This window comes from Schistocerca serialis, chromosome 8 (assembly GCF_023864345.2).
Source record: "Schistocerca serialis cubense isolate TAMUIC-IGC-003099 chromosome 8, iqSchSeri2.2, whole genome shotgun sequence".
NCBI classification, from domain to species: Eukaryota; Metazoa; Arthropoda; class Insecta; order Orthoptera; family Acrididae; genus Schistocerca; species Schistocerca serialis.
In genome coordinates, this window is record NC_064645.1 from 487,856,632 (window position 1) to 487,874,957 (window position 18,326).

The following is an 18,326-nucleotide window of genomic DNA, read 5'->3' on the forward strand; positions in this document are numbered from 1 at the left end:
TTGTCCACAAGGAGAATGAAATTTTTTGTGATCATACTAGGAACATTTAGATATACATTGAGCCTACTCAATGTAGCCTCCACCAGTTGTGATGCATCTGGCACAACGTTCATTCCATGATGTAAATGCACTTTGGTAAAATTCTGGGGATTGACTTTTACACTATCGCTTGACACAGGAAATAAGGTCTTTCTCACTATCAAATGTTTTACCATGCAGGTGGGCCTTGAGACGACCAAAGAGGTAAAAATCAGACAGAGCCAAGTCCGGAATGTAGGGAGGAGAGGAACAATTGTCTAACCCATTTTCCTGATTTTCTCCTGCATCATAAGGGCTGTATGGGGATTGGCATTGTCATGGTGTAGTCTGATGAGCTGCTGAAGCTGTGGTCTGTGTGTCTTGATGGCACGGTGCAGCTTGTCCAATGGCAAACAGTAACAGTCCCGGTTAGTTGTGGAGCCAGGTTCCAAAAGGTCAATGAAAATGACACCACACTGATCCCAGAAGAAGGAGGCCATCATCTTTTTGCCTGCTGTTCATGAAAGTCTTGGTTTATTCTTCTGAGAGGAACGCGGATGACGCCACCCCATGGATTGGATTTTGCTCTCAGGTTCGGACAGAAACAACCATGTTTCATCCTGAGTAATGACACTGTCAAAACAGTGTTTCTAATATTGAAGAGGAACTCCGTCACTGACCATTGTCGTAACCAGACATCTACTTCATAGTTCTATTATGGCTCACCTGTAAATAAAAGAAAATACTTTTATATACCAACTTATAGCTATATGTTCCAAGTGTGTTCACAAAAAATTTCATTCTCCTCCTTCAAAAAATAAAAAAATTAGAAACGACTGTGCAAAACCTTTTTAATGCCATTTGTAGGTGCAAAATTTAATAGAGAGAGTTTGAAAATAGACTTTGAAATCAATTATAATTCAACTAAAATAATGTATCATCAACACAACAAAAAAGAAAATAGCACTGATTATCAACAGACTTATTGAACTAGTTGATGGGCTTTTATATTTAGGCACATTTAAGACTATGACTGGTTGGACAGCAAAAGAAATGAACAGGAGGGTAAAAATGACCTAGAGTGCTGTTAGCAAACCAAATTCTGTTCAAAAGGAAAATTATGGTGCGTCTAAATCAAAAAGTTTAATATCAGTACCTGTTACCAATTGTGACTTATGGTAGTAAGACATAGACCTAACTTGTAAAAACCATTAAAAAACTGAGAATTGCTCAATGAGCAGTGAAGAAAGTGCATTTTTTTCTATTTACTAGGAGAGACAGGGAAACAAACACATGTGACTTTTTAGGCTTTCTCAGTGGATTGTTGCAAATACACTTCTTGTGTTTGCCTTTGCCAACTGATAATATTGTGCAAATCCCACAGTATTTCATCAGTGCAATTATTTGATATCTTCAGGTGGTGGTAGTTGCTGTTGTCACAGCTTCGAGACGCAACTAATGCCAAATTTGCAGCGACATCTAAATTTATCAAGGGAGGAGTAGGAAATATGTATGCACAAGGAGACACTCAGAGTTGGATGAAAGCAGTGCTCATAGTGACTCCTACCAGGAGCCAATGAGAGGCGTTCCATGTGCACAGTGGGCAATGACTGTGTTACCAGAAACCCTGTGGTTAAAAGATGAATTATAAATCTCTGCAAAGAGCTGTGTCCTGTCATGAATCAGAGGTTCTTGTTTCACCTGTTTTATTTTAATGGCAGCCAGTCTGTATTCCAGGCAGTGCTTAACTGAAAACCTGCATCCCTGTTGATTGTCTGCTGTACAGATATGTACGGTCTCCTTAAGAGCACAATCTCAGAATGGTGACACTGAGGATTGAACTTCTGTCTTCTTGTAGAACGTGCAATGCCCCGTGTTCAGGCAGTGCTCCACTACCACTGATTTATCAGGTTGACCCATTGGTGTATGATGATCATCATGTTCTTGCATGGTTCGACAAGTCTGCCCAATATAAGGTTTCTCTTCTTGGCATGGGATGTTATGTATACCACCTTTTCTGAGGCCAAGTTTGTCTTTGACTGAACACAACAAATTCCACAATTTTGCTGGAAGATGGAAAACATGCTTGATTCTGTGTCTCTTGAGATTCTTTCTGTTCTTGAAGACAAAATACAGCAAGAATGCTGTTGTAATGAGTGCCTTTGTATATATATTTACATCTCTGCATCAAACTTGCTTTGATCAAAATACATTGCATATCTGTCTTGCAGAATAACCATTCTGCTTGAAGACCATTATTAGGTGTTGTAGCTAACCAGGCAAACATTCTGTGGGACAGCGGGTTGGGTAACAGTCTGTGGGACAGTGGGTTGGATAACAAAATTAGGAAATTATCTTATATTCTGTCGCCGTCTGTTACGAGAGCCTGAAAACTATTTTTGCGGTCAGACAGAAAGTGATGGAGAACATACTGTCCATAATTTCCAGCCTGCAAGTCCACATTCTTTTTCTTCTCACAGAAAGAAATATTTCTATTTACTCAGCAGTATCAGGAACTACGATTATAAATAAAAGTTTTGAGTTTCAACCAATTCAATTATATTCAGAAAAAGTTCAGACGCAAAACATAATAATGTGCCTGACAATAACAATAATGTTCCTCTCATAAACAGCACTAGTAGCAGAGGCGAACTCTACTGTAAGTTTCAATTAAATGATCTTTCGCCCTGACTTCTTATAATCAAAGTTAATTGCTTGCCACAAAAGTGAAAAATCATCTCACCACTTGCCAAGCGGTTTTGTTAATATTACAGGCGGCACACAAACAGTTACTTCCATGAAATCTAAGCATTTCAGGATGGAGTACAGTCCTCATGAGTTTACTTTCTGTTTGTACTGAAAACATGAGTTTAGTTGCAGCCTGGCTGTGATGTCATCTGAGGCGGCGCGTAAGCCGGGGTTTGACTGATGCGGACTGATTGATAGTTGGGCGCAAAGTGCTTATCTCTACTGCCTCTCTGGCCATATTTGTATATGAGCACAGTGGATGGCCTAAGGGAACATCTGTTGTCATCTGTTATACGCCCAGGTAGCAGCATCTAAATGAATACTTTCTCAGGCACATTTTATGTAATAACTCTGCCATGAATCAATTTACAACCTTCGTAATTTTTATATGAATGGAGTAAATTTGGCTTTAATTACAGAGAAAGTTTCAGCTTGTCTGCATTTAAACTTTGCCGGCTAGAATTTTTAGAACAGAACTAACAGTACAACATGACCTCTGAACTGCAACTTAAAGAAATCTTGTATTGATTGTTATTTACATCAAAGTATTGAAACTTTTTGTAGCTTTATTATTTAATGGGTTTCATCAGGTGCTGTAATCAGAACTTTCTATCATTAATATAAATGATACTTAATCTATTACAGAGGAGGATGCTTTTGTTCCAAATTTAGTTTCCAGTAAATTACTCGAAAACTATTAGAGGTACCTAAATGGGGTCACATACTTAAGGTTTTTATGTCAAACTGATGCTTCATACCAATTTTCATCTTTCTAAGTCTAATATTTAGTGCCTTCAATTTTTCGTAATAACACCAGTTTTGACCAAATTATTGCTCCAGTCAAGTTAAGACTTGAAACACTTGATTTTAGATACATTTGCACATTCTGAACAATGTTGGGGTTTCTAGCTGTATTATTTAGTGCCACTTGTTTTTTTCATTTAAAACGATTATTTAGGGAAACACATTCAACTCATTACTCGGTGATTTAACAATTTAAACATTAATATACTGAAGCATATATTGACAAAGTTTGGAAAAGCTACTTTATATTCTTAGATTATTGTGCAATACTTTGTAAGCTACGCACAGGTGCTTTATGATGGCATTGTGCTAGTAGATGCGAACTGGGGAAAGTCCCAGCACACTCGCTTGCCTTTATATCTTTCAAATGATTTACCGTATTTACTCGAATCTAAGCCACACTTTTTTTCCGGTTTTTGTAATCCAAAAAACTGCCCACGGCTTAGAATCGAGTGCAAAGCAAATGGAAGTTCTGAAAAATGTTGGTAGGTGCCGCCACAACTAACTTCTGCCGTCGAATATATGTAGCGCTACACAGGCATGCTTTGTAAGCACAAAGATACATACTGGCGCCAAAACCTCTGCGTCAGTTAATAAATTTTAACAAACAAAAAGGTGGAAGACGGGCTTTTTTTTCTCCGCCCCGAGTTTCGACCACTTCATTTTCATACATTATCCAACGAAGTAAATACAAATTCCGTATTGTTCATTTCAAATGTAGCAGAATTTCAATGTACTACAAAAATCCGACTGGCAAGACTGTTTGGGATGTTTGTCAATACGGCCAACTCTACGTTCTGAATTTTTTCCTACCTGTGAGAAGAGATGGTTGCTAATAGGAACCTGATGAAATGTGAATCACATGCAGTAATCTCTTCACCATAAGAATAATACGAATATAAACATTTTGCCATGTATTCTTTCGTGTTTGCTGCTATCTCATTTAAATCCTGTCTGCCTAATAAACTACGAAACTAGAGTGAGACAACAGCAAACGCGGAAGAATATACGTATCGTGCCATGCTTATATTCGTATTATTCTTATGCCTAATAGTGATACAGTCAGAAATGAAGCACGGCAACTGACTAGATTTTTAAATCTAAGATGACTAATTTCTGTGTAGAATTTGATGTACTAAAGAAGCGGCCACAAAGATTTTCAAACGCAGAAAAATTTTCGCCTAACTCTCGTTCAGAACATGTTCTATCATACGCAGTCTACTATTTTTGGTTTTTGTTGATCATTATCAAAGAAAGCAGCAGTGTAAGTAACAACAAATAGCAGTCTCTTGCCATTGTTTTGCTAATGAGACGATTCCTCACTACTACTTCTTCTTCTTCTTTTTTTTTTTTTTTTAAAGCGCAGTAGCGCGCACAAAAGCAAGCCATGCCGCGAGTGGCAACAGGTCGTAAACACGCACTATCAGAATGCGACAAACAATGCATGACACAGTACAGTAATGCATTTTCAGCTTAGAGTGTGACACTTATCAGATCAAAGCAATATAAGCAATCGATTCAAACCAGACGAAGCATGTGAAAAGGGAAGGGTACCGGTATAAATACGGACGGAGCGCCTGACGCATAGCAATGGCTACCTGGTAAGGCTTAACTGCTAAGCTTACGACTCGAACCAAACTACTGTGGCTGTATCGTCATTCAATCAACCTAAATTGTGTTTCATGTTACAATGGACCACCTTTGTTTCAATTTGGAGGTGCGGCCTAAAACTTTTCTCTCCCCTTGAATTTTGAGTCTCAAATTTCAGGTGCGGCTTAGATTCGGGAATTTTTTTTTTTTCCTTTATTTCGAGTCTCATTTTTCAGGTGCGGCTTAGATTCGAGTGCGGCTTAGATTCGAGTAAATATGGTAGTGCTTGTTTTGCCACATGTCGGTATCTGAGACGAGATGAGCTCTACATACCAGAGAGTTTGAAATGCTACTATGTTGTGCGGAGTGATGACAGCTTGTGGCCTGCAAATATAACTCTGTTTGCTTCAGTTTGTTGTAGACCCTATGTCCCAGTGTACCATCGATTTTTCTTCTAACCGTGGCACTCAGGAATGATGAGATGACATCTTTTTCCATTTCCATGGTGAACTGAATACTCGGATGGAGTGAGTTCAAATGTGAAAAAACATAGGTAATGTCTGTACTCCATGAAGCCACACCACAAATGTATCACCTACATGCTGCCAGAAGCAGCTAACTGCAGTGCCTTTTCCTCATTGTCTTCCATAAAATACTTGGCCACCATGGGAGACAAAGAACTTCCCATGGCAACACCATCCAGTTGTTTGAAATACTAGTTATTGAATAAGAAATAAATTGAGTGTAAGAACATGTTTAAACAATGTCACAATGTCTTTCTCAGACTTACTGCTGATAAACACTAATGAGTCCTGTAGAGGTATTTTCATGAATAAAGATGTAATCAAAGCTAACCACAAGATGTGACGGTTGTAGTTAAAGCGTCTTCAGTCATCCTGTGGAGTCTCTGAATTTCAGATGTGATGATCACATATGCTTACAAGGGGTCCCTACAATGAAGTAAGACGTTTAGCCAGGGAATAGGTAGGGGCTCCAGCGTTGCCTGGGCGAAGAGAAGACCCATTCTTATGGATCTTCGGTAGGTCATACAGTCTTCAGTTAGGTGCAGCCTGTTGTTGCAGATGCTTGATGATGATAGTCAGAATAGAACTCTTGAGAAGGTCTAAAGTTTTTCTCTGAATTTTGCACATGCAGAATTGTCAAGCAGTGCCTGTATCTTGCCATTGTACAGAGTTGGTGACAGAAGGATGGTGGTTTTCCACTTGTCGGCAGATAAAATAATGAGGTTTTCGTCTGCTCTGAAGTTAAGCAGAGCCTTCCTTTCTGCTGATGTGATATTAAACTTTTTAGATGGGGCTCGCATTAAAATTTAGTTTGGCAGGTGTCCCACCTAATCTGTTTTATTACTGGGAAAACCGCTATGTCGTCTAAGATCTTATGTGTGAGATTAAACATACTGGGCAAACTTGTCGATCCATGCAACAACATTATGTTGAAGACCATCGTGGACCAATAAATCAGTGGTAGTGGAGCATTGCCTGAACACAGGGCATTGCATGTTTTACAATAAGACAGAAGTTTAATCCTCAGTGTCATTATTCTGCGTTTGTGTCGTTAAGGAGGCCGTACATATCTGTACAGCAGACAATCAACAGGGATGTAGGTTTTCAGTTAAGCACTGCCTGGAATACAGACTGGCTGCCATTAAAATAAAACAGGAGAAACAAGAACCTCTGATTCATGACGGGACACAGCTCTTCACAGAGATTTATGTCATCTTTTAACCACAGGGCATCTGGTAACACAGTCATTGCCCACTGTGAACATGTGGAATGCCTCTCATCTACTCGTAGTAGGAGTCACTATGAGCACTGCTTTCATCCAACTCTGAGCATCTCCCTGTGCATACGTATTTCCTGCTCCTCACTTGATAATTTTAGTGGCCGCTGCAAATTTGGCATCAGTTGCCTCTTGCAGCTGTGACAACAGCAACTACCACCACCTGAAGATATCAAATAATTCCATTGATGAAATATTGTGGGATTTGCACTATATTATCAGGCAGTAAAGACAAACACAAGAAGTGTATTTGCAACAATCCACTGGGAAATCCTAAAAAGCCACACATGCAAGGGCAACTTTGCTGCTTATCATTGATGACTGTAATGCATGGTAAAGTGTAGAGTATTCATGAAGATGGGGATATCGAGTTGTTGTTGTTGTTGTTGTTGTTGTTGGTGGTGGTGGTGATATGCAGGGTGCTTCAGAACTACTGTACATGCACTTTTACTCAAAAACATTGTATTCTATTCTGCATCATCAAAGTGGTCTCCAAATTAAGTACCGAAAGAAAGTCAAAAAGAAAAAAATATTGGAAATTTTGACACGCAAGCAACAAATGATTTTTGGTCCGAGTATCGTGCAATACTTATTTGAGTGTTACTGAGAGGGGTAAAAAGAACACACAACGCATTGAACCATGTAGCTTACTGAATAGTGCCAGTTCCATCACATGTAGTTTAAGGTATTGTTTGTGTAGTTCTTCATAATGTAACACTGCATCTTTGGTTTGTCATTATTATTTGTCTTCATTGCTTTTGTGTTACAATTGTATTACTGTTGTTGATCTTTCACAGTAAAGCAGAAATGGCTTGGCTGCGATTAGGAGCGGGCTGTGCTATGCTGAAAATATGTGAACAGAAGGGTGTTGGAGATCAGTACAGTGCAGAACAGTTTTACAACCTGTCACGCCTCATGACGGTAAGAAATTGCTCTACCATAACCATTACAAAAGTGAGCTGTTCATGCATGCATTTTGTAAAGCATACCTACCAGCTCTCCCGGTGTAGGTGGGAGAGTCTCAGTTTTCCACTTTTTCTCCTGCCTCCTGGTTATTCCATTATTTCTCCTGATTCTTCCATTATTTCTCCCAATTTTAGCTAATTATTGTTCTGTTTTGAAAACTTACAATTTGCTTTGCGGCTGTTTATAAAAAATCTTTCACTCATTAGTCTTTTTAATCAATATACAAGGTGTGTGAGAAAAGTAATGCGACTGACAACACTGTGAGTGATTTGGCAGTGCTGTGTGTGTTCATGCTTTCCAGATGTTGAGTCCAAGTTTCAGCTCTGTACAGCCATTAAGTTATTTGTGAGAGCACTATCAGTAAAGCTTTGTGTGTGTGTGTGTGTGTGTGTGTGTGTGTGTGTGTGTGTGAAATGGAACAGTGGGATTTAGAGCAGTTTTACGCAATTAAGTTTAACACCGAACTTGGAGAATCTGCGCATGTGACCTTTGAAAAATTTAAACAAGTTTTTCACTGGCAGAAACATTTTGGTAGGCCAAGAATGTATTGAAGATGAACCTTACTCAAGGATGCCTTTAACTTCAAAAACACATGGAAATATAAAACGTGTGTCTTAACAGTAAGGATTATGGGTGATCCATTAAACTTAAAACACTTTTACTGTACATCAAACATTGACTGAAGGTTTGCAAGTGCAAAAGGTTGGTGCCAGAATGGTGCTGAAAAAACTCATAACTGAGCAGAAGGACAATCGAAGAAACGTATGTGTTGATCTTGAGAAGACAGCCAATGACCACTAGTGATTCAATAATGTGATTACGGGTGAAGAATCCTGGCATTTTGAGTATGATCCTGAGTCAGAGCGGCAAAGTGAGGAGAGCGCAGTGAAATATCTCCTCGACCGAGAAAAGCTTGAATGAGCAAATCAAAGATGAAAACAATGCTGTGTTGTTGTGCATTTTTGACACTAGGGGTACCGTGCATAAAACATTTTTTCCTCCAGGACAAACTGTCACCCAAGTGTTTACAAATATGTCCTTGGAAGGCTCAAGAATAGCTTGAATCAATTGAGACTGGACATTGCGCACAAGTGGATGCTGCATCATGGCAGCACCCCATGTTACATGGCCACTACTGCCATAGAATTTTTTACCTCAAAAAGCATTCCTGTTGTTCCACAGCCCCCTTTCATCTGATCTGAGTCCTTGTGATTGTTACTTTCCTCAAAGTTGAAGAATGTCTTAGCCTGTCTTTTTGGGACTCTGGAGAACATTCAAAATAATTTTACCAACATGTTAGAGCCTACTAGTTGAAACCTTTCAGTGCTACCACCAAGACAGGGAACAACGCCTTCAATGGTATATAGCTGCCGAAGGGAACTGCTTTGAAGGGGACGTTATTGCTGTTTGAAGAAAATAACATTGGGAAAAAATGGAAATGTCGTGTGGCTAGGGCCTCCCGTCGGGTAGACCGTTCGCCTGGTGCAGGTCTTTCGATTTGACGCCACTTCGGCGACCTGCGCGTCGATGGGGATGAAATGATGATGATTAGGACAACACAACACCCAGTTCCTGAGCGGAGAAAATCCCCGACCCGGCCAGGAATCGAACCCGGGCCCTTAGGATTGACAGTCTGTCACGCTGACCACTCAGCTACCGGGGCGGACAACATTGGGAAATAAAAAGTCAGTATTGTTACTTTTCACACACACCTCATACATATCGAAGTTCATAGATCTCAGGAAGTCACGCGAGACATCTGTATCAGTTGGTATTCTCCCTTCTCCGTGCACATTTTGCAAAATGTACAAGCATATTGTTCAGTGTTGTGCACTGTTTGGACTTGATTCTGTGTGTTGTCACTATGTTTAAGTGAAGTCGCTCATCATAGACTTTTTGATATTCAATATAAGTCTTAAGCTGCTGAATTCTGTCTTCCCCTTAGTTGTTATTAGAAGTATTGTGGCTGTTGGTCTAGTGGTCAAGTGCACCGAAAGGTTGTGGGTTTGTCTGTCATTAACCTAGCCTTCATCTCACAGTGACGTGAAGATTCACTTGTAACTTCATGTAGTTCAAATTCTTTTGTTGACATGTAGGTCCCCTTTCCCCACTGGGATCACTGTGGTAAGTTAGGGACGTGATTTGCTGGAAGTCTTGCCCAGTTGAAAGGCTTGCGCCAGGTCATTGAGCCACACGGAATTGTTCTATTTATTATTATTATTATTATTATTATTATTATTATTATAATACATCAATTGTACACAAATACTGGATCTTACAAATGACGTTGATGAGTGGCAGGACGGACACAGAACTAAATTTCCAATCATTTTGATCAGTTTTAGTCCTTAGAAACACAGCTTAAATTTTTGCCAGTGAAACAAAAATACCAACTAACTTCATTTATGAGGCACAGGAAATTGGGAACAAGTAATGTGATCAGCTAACCACATTTGACTCATGATTTTTTGTGCTCACTTCCCATCATTAACCATGATTCATTCAAATACCTCAGATTACAATAAGGAACCACTTACATTTAAACCATCACATACAAAATGGTGATCCACAGAATGTGTTTTATTGGTGAAGGACTTTGAAGATTCAACAAATTTACTGAAGAGACTGTGTACCCTACATTCCTTCACCCTCTTCTCAAACGTTTCTATGCAGTAGGGGATCCATATTGGATAGGATTGATGAAATATCTTGAAAAAGCTCAGAGAAGGGCAGCTCCTTAAAAAAAAAAAAAAAAAAAAAACACACACACACCTTGGGGCTGTGTGTGCATGTTTCACATAATTTATATCACCAACTTTCGGAGAATTTATTGTCTTGATGAAATCTGAGCTCGCACAGAAAGATTTAGCTGTTCTTTCTTCGCATGTTCTCATAGAGAGTGGAGCAGTAGATAAGTACTCTGAAAGTGGTTCTGTGCATTCTTTGCCAAACACTGAAGCATAAGTTGCAGAGTAGTTGTGTAGGTGTATCTTTACACCCCTCTGACTTTGAATGAGTGCACGATTTAAGATTATCACCAACCGAAAGCACTTCCATATTTTCAAGCTGAGCAATAACACCACTGCAGCTGTAATATCCTTTTATTTTTAGGCATACTGGTTTCTCATCTCTTACAGTTGCATCTTCAGGTGCAACTCTGTATATAAGTGGATAAACAATTACTTATAAAAGTATATAGTCCCAGGATAGGATGAAACTGTAATGGGGATGTGTATGAAAGATGTACTCACAGGAGTCAAGTCATGATGTACATAATATATTATGGGAAGAACCAGTGTTCAGTGTCAATCCCATGGAATAGATTATCTGCTAAAAATGCGTTTGTCCTAAAAGTGATAAAATATTGTGGAGAATGCTCCCATTAAACTTGTGGAGAAGGATAAAAAACAATGAAGAGGAATTTTATTTAATGTCACAAAGTATTAGAAGAAAATGTAAGAGGCACTCACTGAACATTAATGTGTAGAAGTGAACACCCACTGTCACATGCTACCTAGGCAACAATCCATTTGCTAAAGACTTTTGACCACCATAATAGCAGTATGTCAAAGAAAATGGACTGCTGTGTATAGGATCCCGTTAAAACCTAGGGTCAAACATGATGCTATAAAAAGCTGGTGTAATCCATGACCTGAAGCTTTAGTTGGCAACCCACATAACATGCAGATTGCATGAAAACAGACAGAAAGGAAGAATACTAAAGTGTAGTGCAGGAACAACAATAAGAAAACAGGTCATACCCACAAACAAGTTGACATGCTGAAAATACAGAAGGGACATTAAAGATTGATTATAAGCAAGAAACTTACCAAAAATAGAGGTAGGTACTATTGTGGGAAGTATGCACCAGAATGCCCAAGCTCAAGTAAGAAACATGAGTAATTAACCAGCAAGTGGCGTGGGCTTGCACCATGAAAAGTGTGCGTAGACATTGAAGTGGGAACAATATGAAGTGGGTGTGTCAAACTCTTGCAGAGTAGACAAGAGGGCTGAGTAGGTCCCCTTAAAATTAGTATTCAATACAACTTTTAATATATGCCTAATTGAATGTAGGGTGCCATAGGTCAGTAAGTACGAGGGCAGTTCAATAAGTAATGTAACACATTTTTTTTCTCGGCCAATTTTGGCTGAAAAAACCGGAAATTTCTTGTGGAATATTTTCAAACATTCCCGCTTCGTCTCGCATAGTTTCATTGACTTCCAACAGGTGGCAGCGCTGTACGGAGCTGTTAAAATGGCGTCTGTAACGGATGTGCGTTGCAAACAACGGGCAGTGATCGAGTTTCTTTTGGCAGAAAACCAGGGCATCTCAGATATTCATAGGCGCTTGCAGAATGTCTACGGTGATCTGGCAGTGGACAAAAGCACGGTGAGTCGTTGGGCAAAGCGTGTATCATCATCGCCGCAAGGTCAAGTAAGACTGTCTGATCTCCCGCGTGCGGGCCGGCTGTGCACAGCTGTGACTCCTGCAATGGCGGAGCGTGCGATCACACTCGTTCGAGATGATCGACGGATCACCATCAAACAACTCAGTGCTCAACTTGACATCTCTGTTGGTAGTGCTGTCACAATTGTTCACCAGTTGGGATATTCAAAGGTTTGTTCCCGCTGGGTCCCTCGTTGTCTAACCGAACACCATAAAGAGCAAAGGAGAGCCATCTGTGCGGAATTGCTTGCTCGTCATGTGGCTGAGGGTGACAATTTCTTGTCAAAGATTGTTACAGGCGATGAAACATGGGTTCATCACTTCGAACCTAAAACAAAACGGCAATCAATGGAGTGGCGCCACACCCACTCCCCTACCAAGAAAAAGTTTAAAGCCATACCCTCAGCCGGTAAAGTCATGGTTACAGTCTTCTGGGACGTTGAAGGGGTTATTCTGTTCGATGTCCTTCCCCATGGTCAAACGATCAACTCTGAAGTGTATTGTGCTACTCTTCAGAAATTGAAGAAACGACTTCAGCGTGTTCGTAGGCACAAAAATCTGAACGAACTTCTCCTTCTTCATGACAACGCAAGACCTCACACAAGTCTTCGCACCCGAGAGGAGCTCACAAAACTTCAGTGGACTGTTCTTCCTCATGCACCCTACAGCCCCGATCTCGCACCGTCGGATTTCCATATGTTTGCCCCAAGGAAGGACGCAATCCGTGGGAGGCACTACGCGGATGATGAAGAAGTTATTGATGCAGTACGACGTTGGCTCCGACATCGACCAGTGGAATGGTACCGTGCAGGCATACAGGCCCTCATTTCAAGGTGGCGTAAGGCCGTAGCATTGAATGGAGATTACGTTGAAAAATAGTGTTGTGTAGCTAAAAGATTGGGGAATAACCTGGTGTATTTCAATGCTGAATAAAACAACCCGTTTCAGAAAAAAAATGTGTTGCATTACTTATTGAACTGCCCTCGTATATTTTCCTTTTGACATGTTCAGAATGTGATGCAATTACTTAAACAATCTACACTTGTCTACCAATTTGTTTCGTAAAGTATTGATACCATGCAGAAATGAAGTAATCACCTGTGTGTGTGTGTGTGTGTGTGTGTGTGTGTGTGTGTGTGTGTGTGTGACCTATCAAAATTGCACTTTGCATTACATTTTGCGGGATTATGCCAAGAAAGAAAAGTTATTTATCTTGTGAAGGGAAGTTGCTACTCACCATATAGCGGAGATATTGAGTTGAGATAGGCACAACAAAAAGATTCACACAATTATGGCTTTCGGCCATTAAGGCCTTTGTCAGCAGTACACACACACACACACACACACACACACACACACACACACACACACAAACAAACAAACGCATCTTGCACACACGTCTGCAGTCTCAGAGAGCTGAAACTACACTGCAAGCAGGAGCACCAGTGCGTTATGGGAGTGGCGACTGGGTGGGGGTAAAGAGAAGGCTGGGAGCTGGGAGGGAGAGGGATAGTATGGTGGGAAGTGGCAGACAGTGAAGTGTTGTAGTTTAGACAGAGGGCACGAGAGATGGTGCGGAGGGGGGAGGGGGTTAGTAGCAGAAAGGAGAGAAATAAAAATTAAAAGACTGGGTGTGGCAGTGAAATGACGGCTGTGTAGTGCTGGAATGGGGACAGGGAGGGGGCTGGATGGGTGAGGACAGTGACTAACGAAGGTTGAGGCCAGGAGGGTTACGGGAATGTAGGATGTATTGCAGGGAAAGTTCCCACCTGCGCAGTTCAGAAAAGCTGGTGGAAGGATCCATACATCACAGGCTGTAAAGCAGTTATTGAGATCAGGGGTATCATGTTTGGCTGCGTGTTCAGCAACAGGGTGGTCCACTTGTTATTTGGCTACAGTTTGCTGTTGGCCATTCATGCGGATGGACAGCTTAATGGTTGTCATGCCTACGTAGAATGCAGCACAGTGATTGCAGTTTAGCTTGTAAATCACATGACTGGTTTCACAGGTAGCCCTGCCTTTGATGGGATAGTTGATGTTAGTGATGGGACTGGAGTAGGTGGTGGTAGGAGGATGTATGGGGCAGGTCTTGAATCTATGTCTATTACAGGGGTATGAGCTATGAGGTAAGGGTTTGGGAGCAGGGGTTGTGTAAGGATGGACGAGTATATTGTGTAGGTTCTTTTTGTTGTGCCTATCGCGACTCAGCATCTCCGCTATATGGTGAATAGCAACTTTCCTTCTCCGGTATTGTGACGTTCCATCCTGGATTTTCCATTGTTTGAGTTATTTATCTGGGGTGGGTGAATTGCTTCCTTACATTTTTTAGAGTGGTCATGGTAGTCTAGCAGGTAGAGCACTAGGCACAGGCACTGAAGGTCACAGGTTCAATCCTGGAGAGAGGTGGGTATTTTTCCTGGTTCCAGTCCCTCAGGATAACCCAAGGTCCACTCAGTCTGCTATCAAATGAACATTTTGTTTTGGCAAAAACCAACAGCATGAACAAACTTCAAAACAACGCATGACACTGTGCTGCATGTTGTTATTTACAACTGGTTTCAGTCTGAAACCATTTTCACGGCAGCTATATGACTCACAAAAATAGACCTAATGTTACAATGAAAATAAAACATGAAATCCACAGATGACGACCAAATACTTGTGAAAAATGTTACAGTTGTGTTGTATGTTATACATGTCTTGAGATAAGGTTAACCAGCAATGCATGGACTGCCACTACCTCAAAAGACATTACACAGATCAATGCCAACAAACACATAATGAACATTGTGACTGAGTGGAAAAGTGGCAGCAAGTTCTGTATAAACTGAAAGCAAAACAAGTCAAAGAGGTCAAGAGACAAAGAACAACAACATGGAAAATCTAAGGATGTTGTCATTAAATAACTATGTGATTATTGAATCACACTCTCCAACTATGTACAGTTGTAATTGAAATTCATATTTCACAATGATAAGGATGAAATAAAATATAAAATTACAGATATACAAGATTTGATGAACATGAAAATGCAAAATAGTTTTCAGCCTTTCAGTAAACGTAACCATTTGTGGAATATCAATTAGTGTGATTACATAAATGTAATTGAAACGCAAAAATAGTATGAAAATTGCATACGTTTTGCATAACTTGGAAAAATATAAAATAAATATAGAGTATGTAGATGAAGTGCATCAACAAAAAAAGCCAAGTCTCTACGTGTGTTTTGTATTTCTCCAAGTGATGCAAAAAGTGTGCAATTTTCATAATATTTTTGTTATCTACTTAAATTTATGTAATCACATTACAGAGCATGTAGATAAAGTGCATCTAAAATTGTATGAATGCAACCAAAAGCCAATAATCTATATTCATTTTTAATTTTTCCAAGTATGCAATTTTCATACTATTTTTGTGATCCACCTAAATTTACTTAATCGTGTTAATTCATATTCCACGAGTGATTAATTTACTCAAAGGCTGAAGACTATTTTGTGTTTTCATTTTCGTTAAATCTTGTATACCTGTAATTTTATATTTCACTTCATTCTTATCATTGTGAAATATTAATTACAATTAGAACTGTACGTAGTGAGACAGTGTGATTCAGTAATAAAATAATGATTTAATGACAACATCCTTAGGTTTGGCATGTTATTTCTCTCTGATTCTTGTGGTCTTTGACTTGTTTTGTTTTCAGATTATAAATAACTTGCTGTCACTTTTCCAGTCAGTCCTCATCTTGATTTTGTGTTTGGTCACATTTGTCAAAATTGATTTATCTGATGTCTTCTGATCTTAGAGGCATTCCACGTATTTCTCGTTAACTTCATCTCAAGACATGTATGACATATGATACACCTGTAATATTTTTCGTAAGTATTTGGTTCTCATCTGTGGATTTCATGTTTTATTTCCATTGTCACATGTGGTCTAATTTTGTTTTTTTAGATAACTGCTGTGAAGATTGCTTAAAACCAAAACTAGTTGCAAATAAGTATTGTTACAGATCAAATGTGTACTATACATCTTTCCTGCTGGTGAAAGTTTGTCAGGGCAATGGACTTGCCACCCCATGCCCCCCCCCCCCCCCCCCCCCAATGCTATGATGAAGAAAGGTAGTACTGTACCTACAGTCAGGCCAGTAGCCCAGTCATGGGCTGTGCAGCACAGACACTTTGAGTCACATTTTCTGGTGTTCCCTGTCACCTACAGAACTTGCTTCAGTTATAGATGCCAGAATACAATAAACCTATGCTTTTCCGTGTAACTATAAGTCTTTAATGTTTTGAGAAAAAATGAGGAACAACTACAGAATAGTAGCTTCCTTTTTGTTTCCAAACCATAAACTAAATGAACAGTGTTTTTCTTTGTCAGAACTATTGAGGATGATGATACGTGGAAGCTTCTGTTCTTTCCAGACAAGGCTTTCTAAACTTGCTAAAGAGCCTCAAAGAATGTATTTGGTAATGGGATGCTAGTTATTGTAACCTTTTAGTTACTCCATAAGATGATAAACATTATTTATTGGCTTATGATGTGCATTCTTCCTTTTGTACATGTTTACCATCACTATAACTGGAATATATGTTCCTAGGAGACACAATTAGAGGCAGGTTTTGCAACAGGCTTGTTTAAATTTGTGAGAGTTAGTGGAAATGAATTCAGTAGGGCTATCGCAGGAGCTAATGAAATTGAAAGAATCCATTGGTACATCTTTTGTTTCCTTTGACATAGGGTTTGGAGCAAATTCGTCATTTGCCTAGCAACTGTGTACATTATCCAGTATTCTTCCACATGTCTCTTCCTCTAAATAATGGAAATTCCTGTTTTTATTGCATGTTTGTCAAACCTATGCAAGTTGTTCCTGCTTCAGATAATGGTAAATAGAAGTGTCTGTTGTGCTTAAAATATTTCTGATATTCATTTCGTACTACGGGGAAGGGGGGGGGGGGGGGGGATTTTATGAAACCTTGAGTATATTTATGTAACTAAGTTATCAAAAGTAGAATCTTCAAGTTTGTTAATTTGGAGGATGTTATAGATTTAGTTTTTATATATGACCAACTTTTAAGCTACTGTGACAGGCACCTTTCATCACGGTGACTCACCTAGATGAGCTCATCTTGTAACAGTAACTAAAACAGCCACATAAATTGTTTTATTAATATTCAGTTCTAAGAGAAAGTGATTAATTTTGATTTTATTTTCTGCAGGATGAGGTACCACAGGTGCGTGAAATCTTTGCAACAAAACTACACAAAGGACTTGGACGAGGAATTCCTCAGAAATGTCTCCCACTGGATTTCATGGGTTTCTATGCTCTTGGTGGTATTGAACCCGATAAGAGAATAAAGATGCTTATTAAGCAGAATATGGTTGTAGATATTAATAAAAGAAGAGAATATGTCAAAAGTATCTCCATGGGTGCAATAGGTTAGTACATTAGCTTTCGAGTAACTGTATTTATTTATGTATATGTCTTTCTTTGTTCCAGAATATTTGCTGTTTCTAGGCTCATCATACAATAGATCTTTTCACTCTACTCTCAAAAGCCATGTGGCAAACAGTGTATTTGCAACTTTCACATTGTTGAAGATCGGAATATTTTATTTCCAGCTGCCGGTGATATTTAAATACTTACAAAGTGTCATATCAGAGATAGTTATTGCCTGCTTGAGGAATTCAAAGTGTGCTTTGACAGTTTCTACATAAAATAATAAGTCAGTTTTACTGTCTGGTCAAGTAAATTGTGATGTGATATTGCCTTTTGCAGTGTTACATCTTTTATGCACCTCTTTTACTGACATCCTGCAGGATCAAGAGTGAGGATCCCCTGACCACATCATGGGGAAATAAATGTTTCATGTTTCAGAATAATTGAAACTAAAATTCATGTTTAGATATGATAACTGAAATTTTTGGCTATTATGTTATGCTGACAGCAAAATTA

At 39.4% G+C, this 18,326-nt stretch overlaps 1 protein-coding gene across 2 annotated transcripts in view; it reads left to right on the plus strand.

Moving 5' to 3' along the window:
* LOC126416776 (sister chromatid cohesion protein PDS5 homolog B-B) overlaps positions 1-18,326 on the plus strand; it is a 190,179-nt gene that overhangs the window by 125,450 nt on the left and 46,403 nt on the right. For both annotated transcript variants that reach the window (XM_050084633.1, XM_050084634.1), the window contains exons 17-18: positions 7,758-7,881; positions 17,590-17,809. In XM_050084633.1, the coding sequence (XP_049940590.1) occupies positions 7,758-7,881; positions 17,590-17,809 (344 nt within the window). The remainder of the gene's footprint in view (positions 1-7,757; positions 7,882-17,589; positions 17,810-18,326) is intronic.